General features: G+C 40.8%; 1 protein-coding gene across 3 annotated transcripts in view; it reads right to left on the bottom strand.

The window, feature by feature from the left end:
- ptprdb (protein tyrosine phosphatase receptor type Db) overlaps window positions 1-12670 on the bottom strand; it is a 151176-nt gene that overhangs the window by 43749 nt on the left and 94757 nt on the right. For all 3 annotated transcript variants that reach the window (XM_067578525.1, XM_067578531.1, XM_067578539.1), the window contains exons 7-8: window positions 5703-5848; window positions 3029-3170 (exon numbers count right to left, since the gene is read on the bottom strand). In XM_067578525.1, the coding sequence (XP_067434626.1) occupies window positions 3029-3170; window positions 5703-5848 (288 nt within the window). The remainder of the gene's footprint in view (window positions 1-3028; window positions 3171-5702; window positions 5849-12670) is intronic.

Genomic DNA, 12670 nt, shown 5'->3' with positions numbered 1-12670 from the left:
AAGACTGAAACTCTGGACTCACAATCATGGGAACTTATACTTGCTGTATCCCAAACGCTGAGTGTAATATGTACACCTGCAGGTAAACCTGTTTCTGTCATTCATGACTGACTCAGGACAATAAAATCAACACCTGTATAATGTATTGGAATCCAACACAACAGCCCTGCCTGACTGCTTTACTATGATGTTTGATTCTTTTGTTACATTTTTTTGTCAAAGTATCTTTATTGTCCCTTATAGGGAGATTGGTTTACAGCCAGACAGAAACACACAAAACACCAAAACAACAACAAACAACAGGATGTTGTGGGCAGAGTGATTTAAAGAAGTTCAATCAGCATCAAGGTCAAAGTGCAGAAGTCAGGTGAGCGATCTCTAGACAACAGTAAAATACCGTTTAACGACTGAATGGCAGCAGGGAGAAAGGAAAGCTTATATCTGTTAGATTCATAACGGGCAACTTCACCCGACAACTTGAGAGTGACAGTTCACGCTGTCTGAAGAGGATGATCTTAGTACAGCGGAGGGGAAATAGCCTCTCAACACCTGCCTATTATAAAGGTCAGTAAGCTGGGATAGAGATGTTAATTAAACTTTCAGTCTAATCGTGATCATCAGACAGATTTTACAGCTGTTTATGATACTGTGTACAATGTTAGTATTTTAAGATATATGCAGTATCTGATGATAAGGAGGAATATATATACTGTAAGGTCTATATTGTAAGGAACAATTCAAGGATGATTCTGGTTTATTACAATCTGGGGCTTATTTTTGTAGTGTTTGCTATAATTTCTCTTATTTTTACAAACATCAATATCTAGTTAATTGTTTTTGAGATCTGGGAACCGTCGATATCACTAGAAAGAAGTTCAGCAGGTCATTCAGATGATCAGAGAAGGTTAACCATACCATACTAGTAGCCATACTTCTTTGAAAACCAAAACAAAGGTGACCACTGATTAGTTGTAAACTACCTTTAGTTCACTTTTGATTTTATCTACAAATAAAAAGCTGCTTGCTATTTTACAACCTCACTGCTACAATAAAGTTCAATGGAGCTGGATACACAAGCAGTCAGCTGATCAATGTCACCATGTTCCCAGATGTTTACAGGTTATCATAACCAAAAGAAATGATAAAACTACATCAATAAACCCAAAGGTGTAAGAAAACTGAATTGTCCTTAAACTTAATCTTTTAGGCCCAAGACTCTTTCATAAGCTCAACTTTAACCAAACCATGAATGATACAGTATCTGACTGTACATGGAATCCTAAAGAATATAATCGCTCTCAAGTTCATTATTATTTCAGCCATTGCCAATCACAGCCATTTACTGGAAGCCAAGATTTCAATTAGCCTGGTTCTAATCCTCAGTAATTAAGCTGGCTGACCTTATCACTGGATCCCTCCTGTCAGACAGTCAGTCAGTCAGTCACTGGAGCTGTGTCTTTACAGAGCCAGGGGAGACAAGGAGACATGACTGACAAGACTGCGTGTGTGTGTGAACGTGTGTGTGTGTGTTTGCGGGTGCACACGTGTGTGTACTTTGTGGCTGACATTTGGACTGACAGTCTATCAGGAGCTATTAGCTGCTCCCAGGTGGCCTCTTATTCATCCACAACACAATGACTCCTCAGAGGAGTAGAAAGAGGCTAATCACTACATAAAGTCCCACTGTCTTAGATCAAGGATAATATATATATATATATATATATATATATATATATATATATATATACACACAGTATATATAGTATATACATGTGTGCTTGTGTGTGTGTGTTTGTGCAGAAGTGCTTATGTTTTGGATAAAGAAAAGGGTTGGGGCAGAGTGGATACGAGCCTCCATCAAGGCAGGCAGAAAAATCAAAAATAGATGCAGAGACACATAAGCGAGAGCACATACAGATTCACACACGCAACTGAGCACGCCTACATGCACACACGCAGACACACACACATACACGTACAGAGACAACCATGTGAGACAGGAAGAATTCTGGATGGATGGAGCGGAACAGCACAGAAGATGCAAAGAGTGGTCTGATGTGAATAATTTAGAGGTTGCTGTGTAGTGGACCTAAGAGCATGTGGAGAGAGAGACGGAGAATAAGAGACAGAGAGAGAAACGGAGGAAACTCTATAAAAAGATGGAGAGAGTGAGACAGAGAGAGAAAGGGAGAGAAATGCAAAAAAAGGGGATGAACTTGGGAAGATGAAAACACAGACAGATGAGACAGAAAGAAAGAGAGGAGAGTAGACAGGAAGAACTGTAGATTATGTGTATTATCCCTCGGAGAGAAAGAGAGAGAGATGAGATGGTAGAACAATAGGCTGCACGTCCTTTCCCCACAAGCATGCACTGTAAAGGCAGGCGATGTGATTATCCACACTCCAGCAGCTTCACTCACTAAGACACTCTTGAGCTTCAAACTACCGGTACATAATGTTCTCCTAATGGAATCCACTAACACTAACATCACTATCTGCATTAATGGACTTCTGCTAACACAAACAAAACCATCTACAGCCGTGGACGCAGGCTTACATACACCGTATATCGACTTCTGAAGAAACATTCTCCAAGCGTCCAATTTCACCTGCATAAATACCTTTTAAGAAGAACGTTGCTAGAAAAATACCACATATGACTTTAATGGATTCCAGCTAGTGTTAACGTCCCCTTTGACTGTTTCACACAAAAGACAACCTACCTATAGAAACTTCATCACCATTTATGAGCAGCCCATAATCATTTGATGTTAAAGTTAGATGTTTAATTACCACAGATATACCTTCATATACAGTATGTTATAGTACAGGGATGGAATAGCATATAGGAAACATTACAGTGTTTATGCTTTGTCAGTTCAATGAAGCACAGAAACCACATTTGTGACTTTCTATTTTCCATATGTGTTTATGATTCATGTCCAAATATTTCTTCGCAGCAACTGAGAATTGTGCTTGACAGCAAGGTGGAAACAGAAATAGCTTGTGTGTTTGTGTTCACACTGACCTCGAAGCACACTTAGTCTGGTGGAAGCAGTTATCTCTCCCGCTGAGTTGGAGGCGTGACATTCGTAAACAGCCTCGTCTCTGGGGGTCCTCAGCGGCTGGATCCTCAGGACCGAGCCGGACCCATCGTCAAACTCTATCACCTGTTTGACAGAATAAAACCCTCTGAACTCAACAAGCTTTGCATCATCGTGCTGAACTACCAACACAGTAGCAGAGGGCTCCTTCTAATATTCATGAAGAACTGAAGCCTCACAGTCTGGACTTAATTTTACCTTCATACTCGTTGGCAGTAATTGTCAGAGACAAAACTGTTTTTGATTATTTGTGGGACAGGGCCTGGGAACCATCAGAGCAATAGTCAGGCTTAATCTTTAGCCACAAGGCATACCTGGATCCACAGTCTAGGATCAATCACTACGCACATTCAAATTTAATTTCACTGATTAAAAGTAACTTTGAATTGAGACATATGGAGAGAAGGGAGAGTTAAGAAGTCTCAAATGCCCTTTTCATAATAAGAATATGTAATAACCTTTTCAGAACTACTTGATTGTACATTTAAAATGCTCTTGCATGTGTTGAATACATGTAACAGGATGCTGAACTCTGGGAATGTTTCTGCTGACTGAAATCCAATAAAAAGAAATCCTGCACAACAACTCTTGACAGACAGGACACCACTGAGAAATATACAGCAGACAGTCTAAGCTTATATAGGATGGATTAAAAATAAAACATCTCCCCAAGTGATTTAATCACAAACAGGAAGACACCTAGATGAACTTAAACCTGGGAGGAAACTCGACTTATTAAAGTGGAAAAGCACTCTGAGCTCAGGGTGACACTGACTGGGTGGGAGAGAGAGGCTGCTTCCACATATCCATCGACGATGACTTGTGAGGTGGGAAATGAATCAAAGGTGAGAGCCTTCAGGAAACTAATAAGGCTGATCATATAAGGATCTCATATACTGTAGCCCGAGGCATCATCTGACATATGAAAGTCTGCGTAGATATCATTCCACACAGATGTGTAACCTTTTGAGTACAAATGAGGAAAAGCAGGTAAACTGATCAAATCTCTAACAAACTATTAATAGATGTTGTTCCTGTATTCCCAGGATAAGGTTGTCTATTCTGTGTATATATATATATAATGATGACAATAAAACACAAAGCTCATTATTGACTCAAATGCTGATTTTCATTGCATTAATACAGTACCAATAATACACGTCTCTTAATACAGTACCAATAATACACGTCTCTTAATACAGTACCAATAATACGTCTCTTACAGTGAGCTCTTTAATGTGTCATCAAAGGAAAAGCAAAGGTGCAGCTAATAACATTAATGATTGCTCTGAGGTGTACTGGTAAACCAGTGAGTCAGCATGCACAGTACCAGGGCTCATAAAATACAACAACTAAACATAAAGTGGTCTCATAAAGGTGAAACTAACAATCATCACATTGGTTAACTGATTAATTGTTTAGTTTCTATAAACATGTCAGAAAATAGTTCAAATTCCTCTCAAAGTTTCCAGGAGCTCAAGCTAACATCTTCAGATATGTTGCCACGCCAACACCCCAAAAGATTTACTTTTTGCTATCATGGAAGATCAAAAAAAAGCAGAAAATCCACAAACTGGAAAGCTTGAATGTCAATAGTTTGACATTTTGGGAAATGCACTTATTTGATTTCTTGCCGAGAGTTAGATGATAAGAGCAATATAACTCTATTGTCTGATATGTCTGATAAATATAAAACTAAAACCTGGATGTATAAAGAGAACTGGATACAGGAACAGCTCTGGGCTTTGAAACAAACTTAACATAGTGGCCAAACTGTGTAATTACGTCACATGATGCACACTTGGCCCAAAAAGACTTTTTCTTATAGACTTACGTTGTGAAAGAGACGTCTGTAAGTCAGCAGATATTCACGACTCCTGCGACTCGTTTCACTATCAGACTTTGATCCATTCGCTCTAATCACATTTTGAAAGTCTAGAAAAGCGACACAACTGAATTGTGTTTTCGCTGTTCACGTTAGCCGGAGGGCTAAACCACAAGTTAGCTGTCACACCATGGGTGCATGCGGCCCATAGAGCGTGCACATATGTTTTCATCCTGGTCATTTCTTTACAGCAGGAAGTGGCTTTTTTGGCTTCATGCACCACTGAGCAACTCTCTTGAGAATGAACAGAGCTCCGCCTCCAACGCTGTATCCAGTTCTCTAAATACATACATGCTGGAGACAGTTAGCTTAGCTTAGCATAAAAACTAGCATAAACAGGCAGCCCAGCTATGACCAAGGTAAAAAATTGGCCTAAAAGCATCTCTAGAGCTCACTAATTAACACGTTCAATTTGGTTGGTTTAATCTGTGTGAAAACTTGTAAATGTAAAAATGACAATTTGTGGTTTTACTGGGTGTTTATGTACTGATTAGCTGCTTCCAGTCTTTACACTAAACTATATCGATGTGTGTATCGATTTTCTCATATAAAGTCAATAAGCAGATTTCCCAAATGTCAAACTGTTCCTTTAAGTGATTACTTGATTATCAGAATAGCTGCCAATTAACTTTCTTAGAAATAACAGTTTCAGCCCTGAAGCCATTCTTCATATATTTGTTTGTTGACAAGTGATAAGTATTCCAGCACCGTACCTCAAATCTCTGGTTGCTGACTTTTTTGCCTTTCTTGTTCCAGACGATCTTGGGCTGTGGATCCCCGGTGGCCTGGCACACAAAGGACGCTACTCCCCCCTGGACTCCTGTTTGGTCTTCTGGGGTTCGTGTGAATCTTGGGGGTGCTGCGAGGCGACATGTTTCAAAAGTTAAGACTGTTGCTCTGTGTGTGTGTGTGTGTGTGTGTGTGTGAGTGTGTGTGTGTGTGTGTGTGTGTGTGTGTGCGTGCGTGCGTGTGTGTGTGTGTGTGTGTGTGTGTGTGCACATGTCAAGTACAGCAGATAGAGAAGTTTTGATGGACAGTTATGTAATGCTCTTAATAGGAAACAAATCACATCAGCATTACAACTATATTAATGACCATTCACACATACATGTTCTCTTCTGGATTATTATGTTTTTCTGAATGCACTTAAGCAACATATATGCTACTGATATGCTACTATAATCTCTCACTTGCACATCTGTAACACTTATGTTTGAGACCTCGGTTGTACTAAATGAAGAGTGTGTGAAATACCAGATGTGTGTGAGTGCAGTTTAACTGAAAGAGAGAAAGGACAACGATGCATCACTGGGACGTGCACAAATTACTGAAAAGGACATTGTAGAAAACTGATTTGGGGGTGTTTTGGGGCTTGTGTGTTGCAGTGTGAACCAGTCCTTGGAGTGCGTGTGCCCCTTCATGTGTTTTTCAAGAAAGGTGTGTGTGTGTCTGTGTGTACGTCTTTTTTTTTCTCTGCACACGTGTGTGCACGTTCCACCATGTTTTTCCCTCTGTCCCTGTACCACCAAAGAAGCTTAATATTTCTGTGCCATAAAGGATTTATGAAGACTTACTCCTGACATGACCACTAAAGCCCCTCGTTCCGGGGACGCCAACAATATCATAACCACAGCCTCCGCTGGATTGTGACATCACGACATCAAAAAGATTCGGTACGTCAGTCACGGCACGTCACCGCCAGCTCGCCTAATGGCATTCCAGCCAAACCAGAAAATCCCTACTTAAGGGCTTACCGCCAACTGCCCTGACAAAGGGAGAGAAATTGCTTTTTGCTGTTTAAAAGGAAGGAGGGAGAGAGGGAGAAAAGCTAAGCTGTTCAGAGAAGGAGAGAAAAAGAGAGAGTGTGTGTGTCGATAGGACAGCAGAACAGAACAGGAGAGTGAACAAGATAAAGGGAAAGACTGAGAGAGACAGATGGAGAGCAGAATGGGTAAGGAAGAGAAAGCATGAACACCAGAAGTGGAGGGAGAGAGGAAGATGAGCAGGAGGTGGATACGAGAGAGAGAGAGAGAGAGAGAGCGAGAGACAGAGAATGAGCCAGATGTACTGGCAAACATGGCCAGAGAGCCCCAAGCTGCCCAATCGCCTCTACACCTCACTGGCCCCCAGCCAGATCCACTGCAATGACTGGATAGAGCAGCGTGTGTGTGTGTGTGTGTGTGTGTGTGTGTGTGCATACTGTATGTGTATGCCAGTTTATGCACATATACAGAAACATGTATGTGTGTCTGTGTGAGTGTGTGTGCAGTTTCAGCATTAATGGTGAAATAATTAGTGCACTTCATTAAATAAACTGACTGAAAATAAATCATTTATCAACCACTTGTTTTGTGTGTCTTGTATTATATGTCTTACTAACATTAATATTCTATTCTCTCTTTATTATTGTTCTTCATGATTATAAGTGATCTCATTAACTCATTACATTTAAATCTTATAATAAGGGGACTTTGTAACATCTGTCCAGGGACTACAGATGAAAAAATAGCCTCTTGGAAAACTCGCTGCACCCGTTAGCAATAAATAAATAAATAAACAAACAAACCAGAAATGACAAACATTTACCGATTCCAGCTTCTCAAATGTGAGACTTTGCTGCGTTTCTCTGTTTTATATCATAAACAAAATGTTTTTGGGTTTTATGATTCTTGGTTGAACAATACAAGCGAGCTCCTTCTTTGAATGATGATGTTTGGAATATGAGCCCTCTGATTGGCTACACTCTTTTGTTCCATGATGTCACAGCTCACCTGTTTCTACCCGACATGTTTAAGTGGAGTGATGATGTCATACTCTGAGGATTCAGAAGCCGTCTGTACATAGCAGGTCGAGAGTGTTGATTCATTATCTGAACAAGAGAAGCGATGTGAAGACATCATGTTGGGCTTTAAGAAATCATGATGACCGTTTCTAACATTAGATGATTAATCAAAAAAATTGAACAGATTGAATATTTTTTAAAAACTGCAGCTGTAATATGCATATTGCACCGTGCACACTATTTGTACATGCATGCCGTTACATGTGTGTCCGTGATGCACGAGTGCAAATGTTGGTGTGCCCATCTGAGAGTGAGAGAGTGAGAGAAAGAGCGAGGGAAAGAGAAAGAATGAAGAGCGGGAGAATCGCTCTCTTAATCCTCTTGCTAATCTCTCCCCCACAAAACAAATGAAAAGTGTAAAGCCAGCAGAGCCGTACTAAAAGGCACGGTAGATCTTTCAATTGCTTTTTTTTATCTTTCCCCCCTTCTCTTTATCTTTGTCGCCCCGATCCCTCGCTACATATATCTCATGTTTGATTGTCTTAGGCTCTCTCTTTCTCATATTTTGCCCCTTTATCTCTGTACCCCACTCTTAATTCTTTGCCACTGAATCACTTATCCCCCCCCCCTCTGCAGCTGCTCTCGTTGCTCCCTCTTTCATCCTCCTCCTTGTTACTCTTTCTCCATCTCCTCCTTCCATCTCTGGGGTGTTACATAAGTCTTCCTGTCACATTGACTGACTTAATGAGGGGGGGGGGGGGGGGGGGGGTAAGATGCAACCGTATGCTCTAGTCTTCTCCCAACTCGATCTCCCCATTCCTCTACGCTCTTATTTCTCTCCTCCCCACTCTTTATCGCCTCTCTTCTTTATTCCATTTTCCTCGATTCCCTTCTTCTTCTCCACCACTTTTTCTCCATTACCGCCGTCTGAATTCATCCTCCGTGTTCTCCTCCTTCTTCTATCCTCCTTCTTCTTCTTTTCTCCCTCTCTGTGTGCCGACTGTTCTATCTTTTGCCAAGATCATCAGGGTCTTTTAGTCGTGCTGCTTGGGAGGATTAAGGATTGACATTTGGGCCAAAGGAGCTAAAGCTCAAAAGGCCACTCCAATATTAGTAGTTGTTATAGGGGAAGAAGGGGGTGCCATCAGCTTTATTATTTCATAGACATAAAATAATAGCATATGAGAAATCATTCAAAGTAAGAGAGCTATTAGCAGAAGTCACAGGTGCTCGTGCATGTCGCCAGCCTTCCTCTTTTTCTTTAATATGACCCAAGATGGAAGTGAGGGGAAACTACTGAGTGAGACCACAGAGAGAGATTTAGATGGAATTAGACAGTGCCAATCTTCCCCTCTCAGTGTGTGTGTGTGTGTGTGTGTGTGTGTGTGTGTGTGTGTGTGTGTGTGTGTGTGTGTGTGTGTGTGTGTGTGTGTGTGTGGGACAGAGGGTGGCCTACATAAAGGTCGCCATACAGTGGGATCTGATCTACACAACAGATGGCAGGGATTACAAAGTCAGCTCTCCTCTCCGGACCACTTTTGAGTCACGGCTGAAGACGTGTGATAAACTTTGATTCCAGGGTGAAAGATCTTCTTCGTGTCTTTTTTGGTTTTCAACGTGCTTTGAAAGTCAAAGAAGTGAAATAAATGCATTTGGATAGCACAGAACGATGGTGTCCTAAACTAAATATTTCACAGCATGAATAATTTTGACTTTTTCATATTGCAAACATGTCAGTTGTTATACAGTAAAAGCTGAACTGATGTCAAGCACTGCTTTGCTTCTCTTCCAGCTACTGCACTGTTTTGTTTTCACTTGTGGTAAATATGACAGCATTTCTGGATAAACTTTCCTTCAATGAATCAGCAAACCGTAACAAGGTGATGGAAGTTCTGTGGCTTCTAAAAGACAAATAGCACAACTAAATGAAGCTAATGGCGATGTGTAGGAGACTACAGGGACATACTGTAGCTGGCAGATGCTGTCTTAACCTGGAGGGACGCAGCGAGAGAGATCGAGTTTGTAAGAACAGATGCTAGCCCAAACCTTCAGGGAGCATGATTTACGAATATAATATATTAAGATTGGGAAATTGTATAAATTTAAGAATGGAAAGTACATTTTTGGAAGAGAAAACAGATGGAACTAGAGAGAAACATGTCTCGGGTTGTAAAAGATAGAGCTTTAAAAGTGTGATAAATGAGGGGCAACCATCATTTTTTATGACATAGAGAATTTCATGAATATGTGTTGAGCAACACAGCATGTGTGAGATGTGTCTTTATCCTCAGAATCCCACATTTAGAAATGAATCTAATCTAATGATCTAAGAATGATTCTGTTCTCTGACTATATTAATGTTCACTGAATGAAATCATAATGAAACAAGACATTTGTGTAATATATTTAAGATCGAAACTCTTCATTCCTACAGACCTTTACGAAACTCTGCAAAACGTTGCGATTTATGTGCCCTCAGGCTTCATCTTGTGCGCCCTCAATTACTTAGCTGATCTGATGCGAAAAAGCATAAAGCAGACAGGCCTATCCAAACAAATCAAATCAACAAAAAGCAACGGACTCAGCAGCACAGAATGGACCCGCTCTGTCTCATACTGCAGGTATCAAAGTAACATGGAAATAAGAAGCTCCTACTTAGATGCTGGATTACCGCCAGTTTATAAAATCAAAGATGAGAATACAGAATGAGCTTTCATTAGAAAAAGACAAATAGTTAGAGGTGTGAGGAGCAAACAGGAGAGCCCAGACATCCTAATCCTGAGTGTGTGTGTGTGTGTGTGTGTGTGTGTGTGTGTGTGTGTGTGTGTGAGTGTGTGTGTGTGTGTGTGTGTGTGTGTGTGTGTGTGTGTGTGTGTGTGTGTGTATGCTTTTGAGCTGAGTGCTTGGCTATTTCTGCTCACAGGTTGAATAGTGGATCATCCCTCAGAGGAGAAAGGGGATAAATGGTTATTGAACTTCCTGATCAGATTGATATGAGGTGCACACCCTTCGGACACGTTACCAGATGATCCTCAGTGTTTCTCAGTCTGTGTGTGGACATTTGTTTATGTGCATGAACAGCTTTTGTGAGTATCCATGTCTGTTTGTTGGAAGTTTTGATCACATCTGAAAAAGCTGCTCCGGATGTCACTGCAACGTGCCAAGCATCTGTGCGTGCGCCTCATATTTTCCTGTATATACGTGCATGTGCTCATGTTGATAGTTAGGCATGTAATGAGTAATTTACAGTCCTTGCCAGGGAAAGATCCAGCTGCACAGTGTTGTACGCGGTGGTGGGCGGTTAGCTGATGACTCCCTAAATGAGAACTGAGTCAGGCTTGTCAGACAAGTTGAGGAACGAGGCCAATATTGGGGCCTGAGCCAAGGCCATGATAGTCAGCCTGGAGAGTGGGTGGGCAGCTGGCCAGAACCATAACTTAAAACACATTAACATCAAACCGACACATTAAGAGCAAATTATCAGCTGCTCTCTTTCGTCCTGGAAATGAAATTGGATTGCTGGGGCCAATAAACACAGAGAGACAGTTATCATCCTTCTGCAGCACACATACGTGTTAATTAGAAAACATTTGGCAAAATGGACTACTTCAACATTGAAAATTGAATTATACACAATTAAACGCCATAACTTTTGATAAAACTTCACATTAAAGATATAATATTTCATGAAGTTTAGTTTATTGCCCATCAATCAGATCTGTGTATTGGATAATTTTTTCAATCACTGTTAATATAAAACTGTGGTTACTGTGTAGATTCTCTGTCTGCATATACAGTAGAGGTCTGCAGGTTCCAGCTGACATCACTCGCTTCACTTGAACAATATCATTCTAATGCTGATGCAGTTGCATAGGATAAAATGCCAATTTTATTGCCGATAGTAATGCACGTCCAATTAGCACGCCACTTACCCACCATAGCTGCTCCAGGGGTCTGGCTAGTGCCGAGTTAATCAGGGTTAATTTGTTAGAAACACAAGGGGAGGAATTAATCAAATAGGGTTTTCTTTTATACACAGGTCATCAGAAACACATGGGCTACCCACTGGGTAAACAACTTTACTGGGTCAGAGCTGGCTTCCCATAAAGATGAACAGAGGGTTTTCTCAGCGCTGGTCGTAGCGTATTACTCACAGACCAGTGCTCAGCTAAGTTAGAGCTAAGCTAATGCTATCTCAGGCCTCTTCACAGACGGGTGCACCTGCTAAGCTAATGCTAAGCTAACGGCAGTCAGATCCTGTTATTCACAGATGGGCGCACAGCTATGCTAGCTGCTAATAGCCTCACTGCTTTAGGATGGTGCTGCAGCACAAGGGGGGGGATTGGTTTTCTCTCTCATCAGCATGGACCGTATGAACTGTCTTCTCTCAGTCTAATCTGTGTCACTCACGGATTGACATTAATAGATAACGATGGAGAACTTATTGGGGGAGTCCAAAGGGTCACTGTGAATTGAGTTAGTGCCCCAGCTTTACCCAGAATATGAAGAAGAGGCAGTGAGCAGTTAAAATAATAACATAACTGTGATTTGCATTTTAATGTTGTGTACATATGATTTCTGAAAATGTTTGTAACGTGACCTATTTCTGTCACCCTGTACGGAGAGATATTTGCACTGCGGTTGATGGAAATAGGTCGTCAAGCATTTAAACGAAGCTTTTTTATTTTGAAGGTTTAATGTCATATTCCGGATGAGCTCGTGCTGGAACATCATTGCTTGCGATGAATTTTAATATAATACAATGAATTATTACAGAAAATATACCATGAATTATTTAGATAATGACTGAAATCAGTTAAGTTGATAAGTGGCATGTTAATTAAAAATAAGGGAATTAAAGGACAATTTCAGCATGATTAGAGTTCTCGCATTAATTAC

The sequence above is a fragment of the Thunnus thynnus genome, chromosome 3, assembly GCF_963924715.1.
Source record: "Thunnus thynnus chromosome 3, fThuThy2.1, whole genome shotgun sequence".
Taxonomy (NCBI): Eukaryota; Metazoa; Chordata; class Actinopteri; order Scombriformes; family Scombridae; genus Thunnus; species Thunnus thynnus.
The sequence above is the reverse complement of the archived record's forward strand: the minus strand, read 5'-3'. Positions and strand labels throughout refer to the sequence as shown.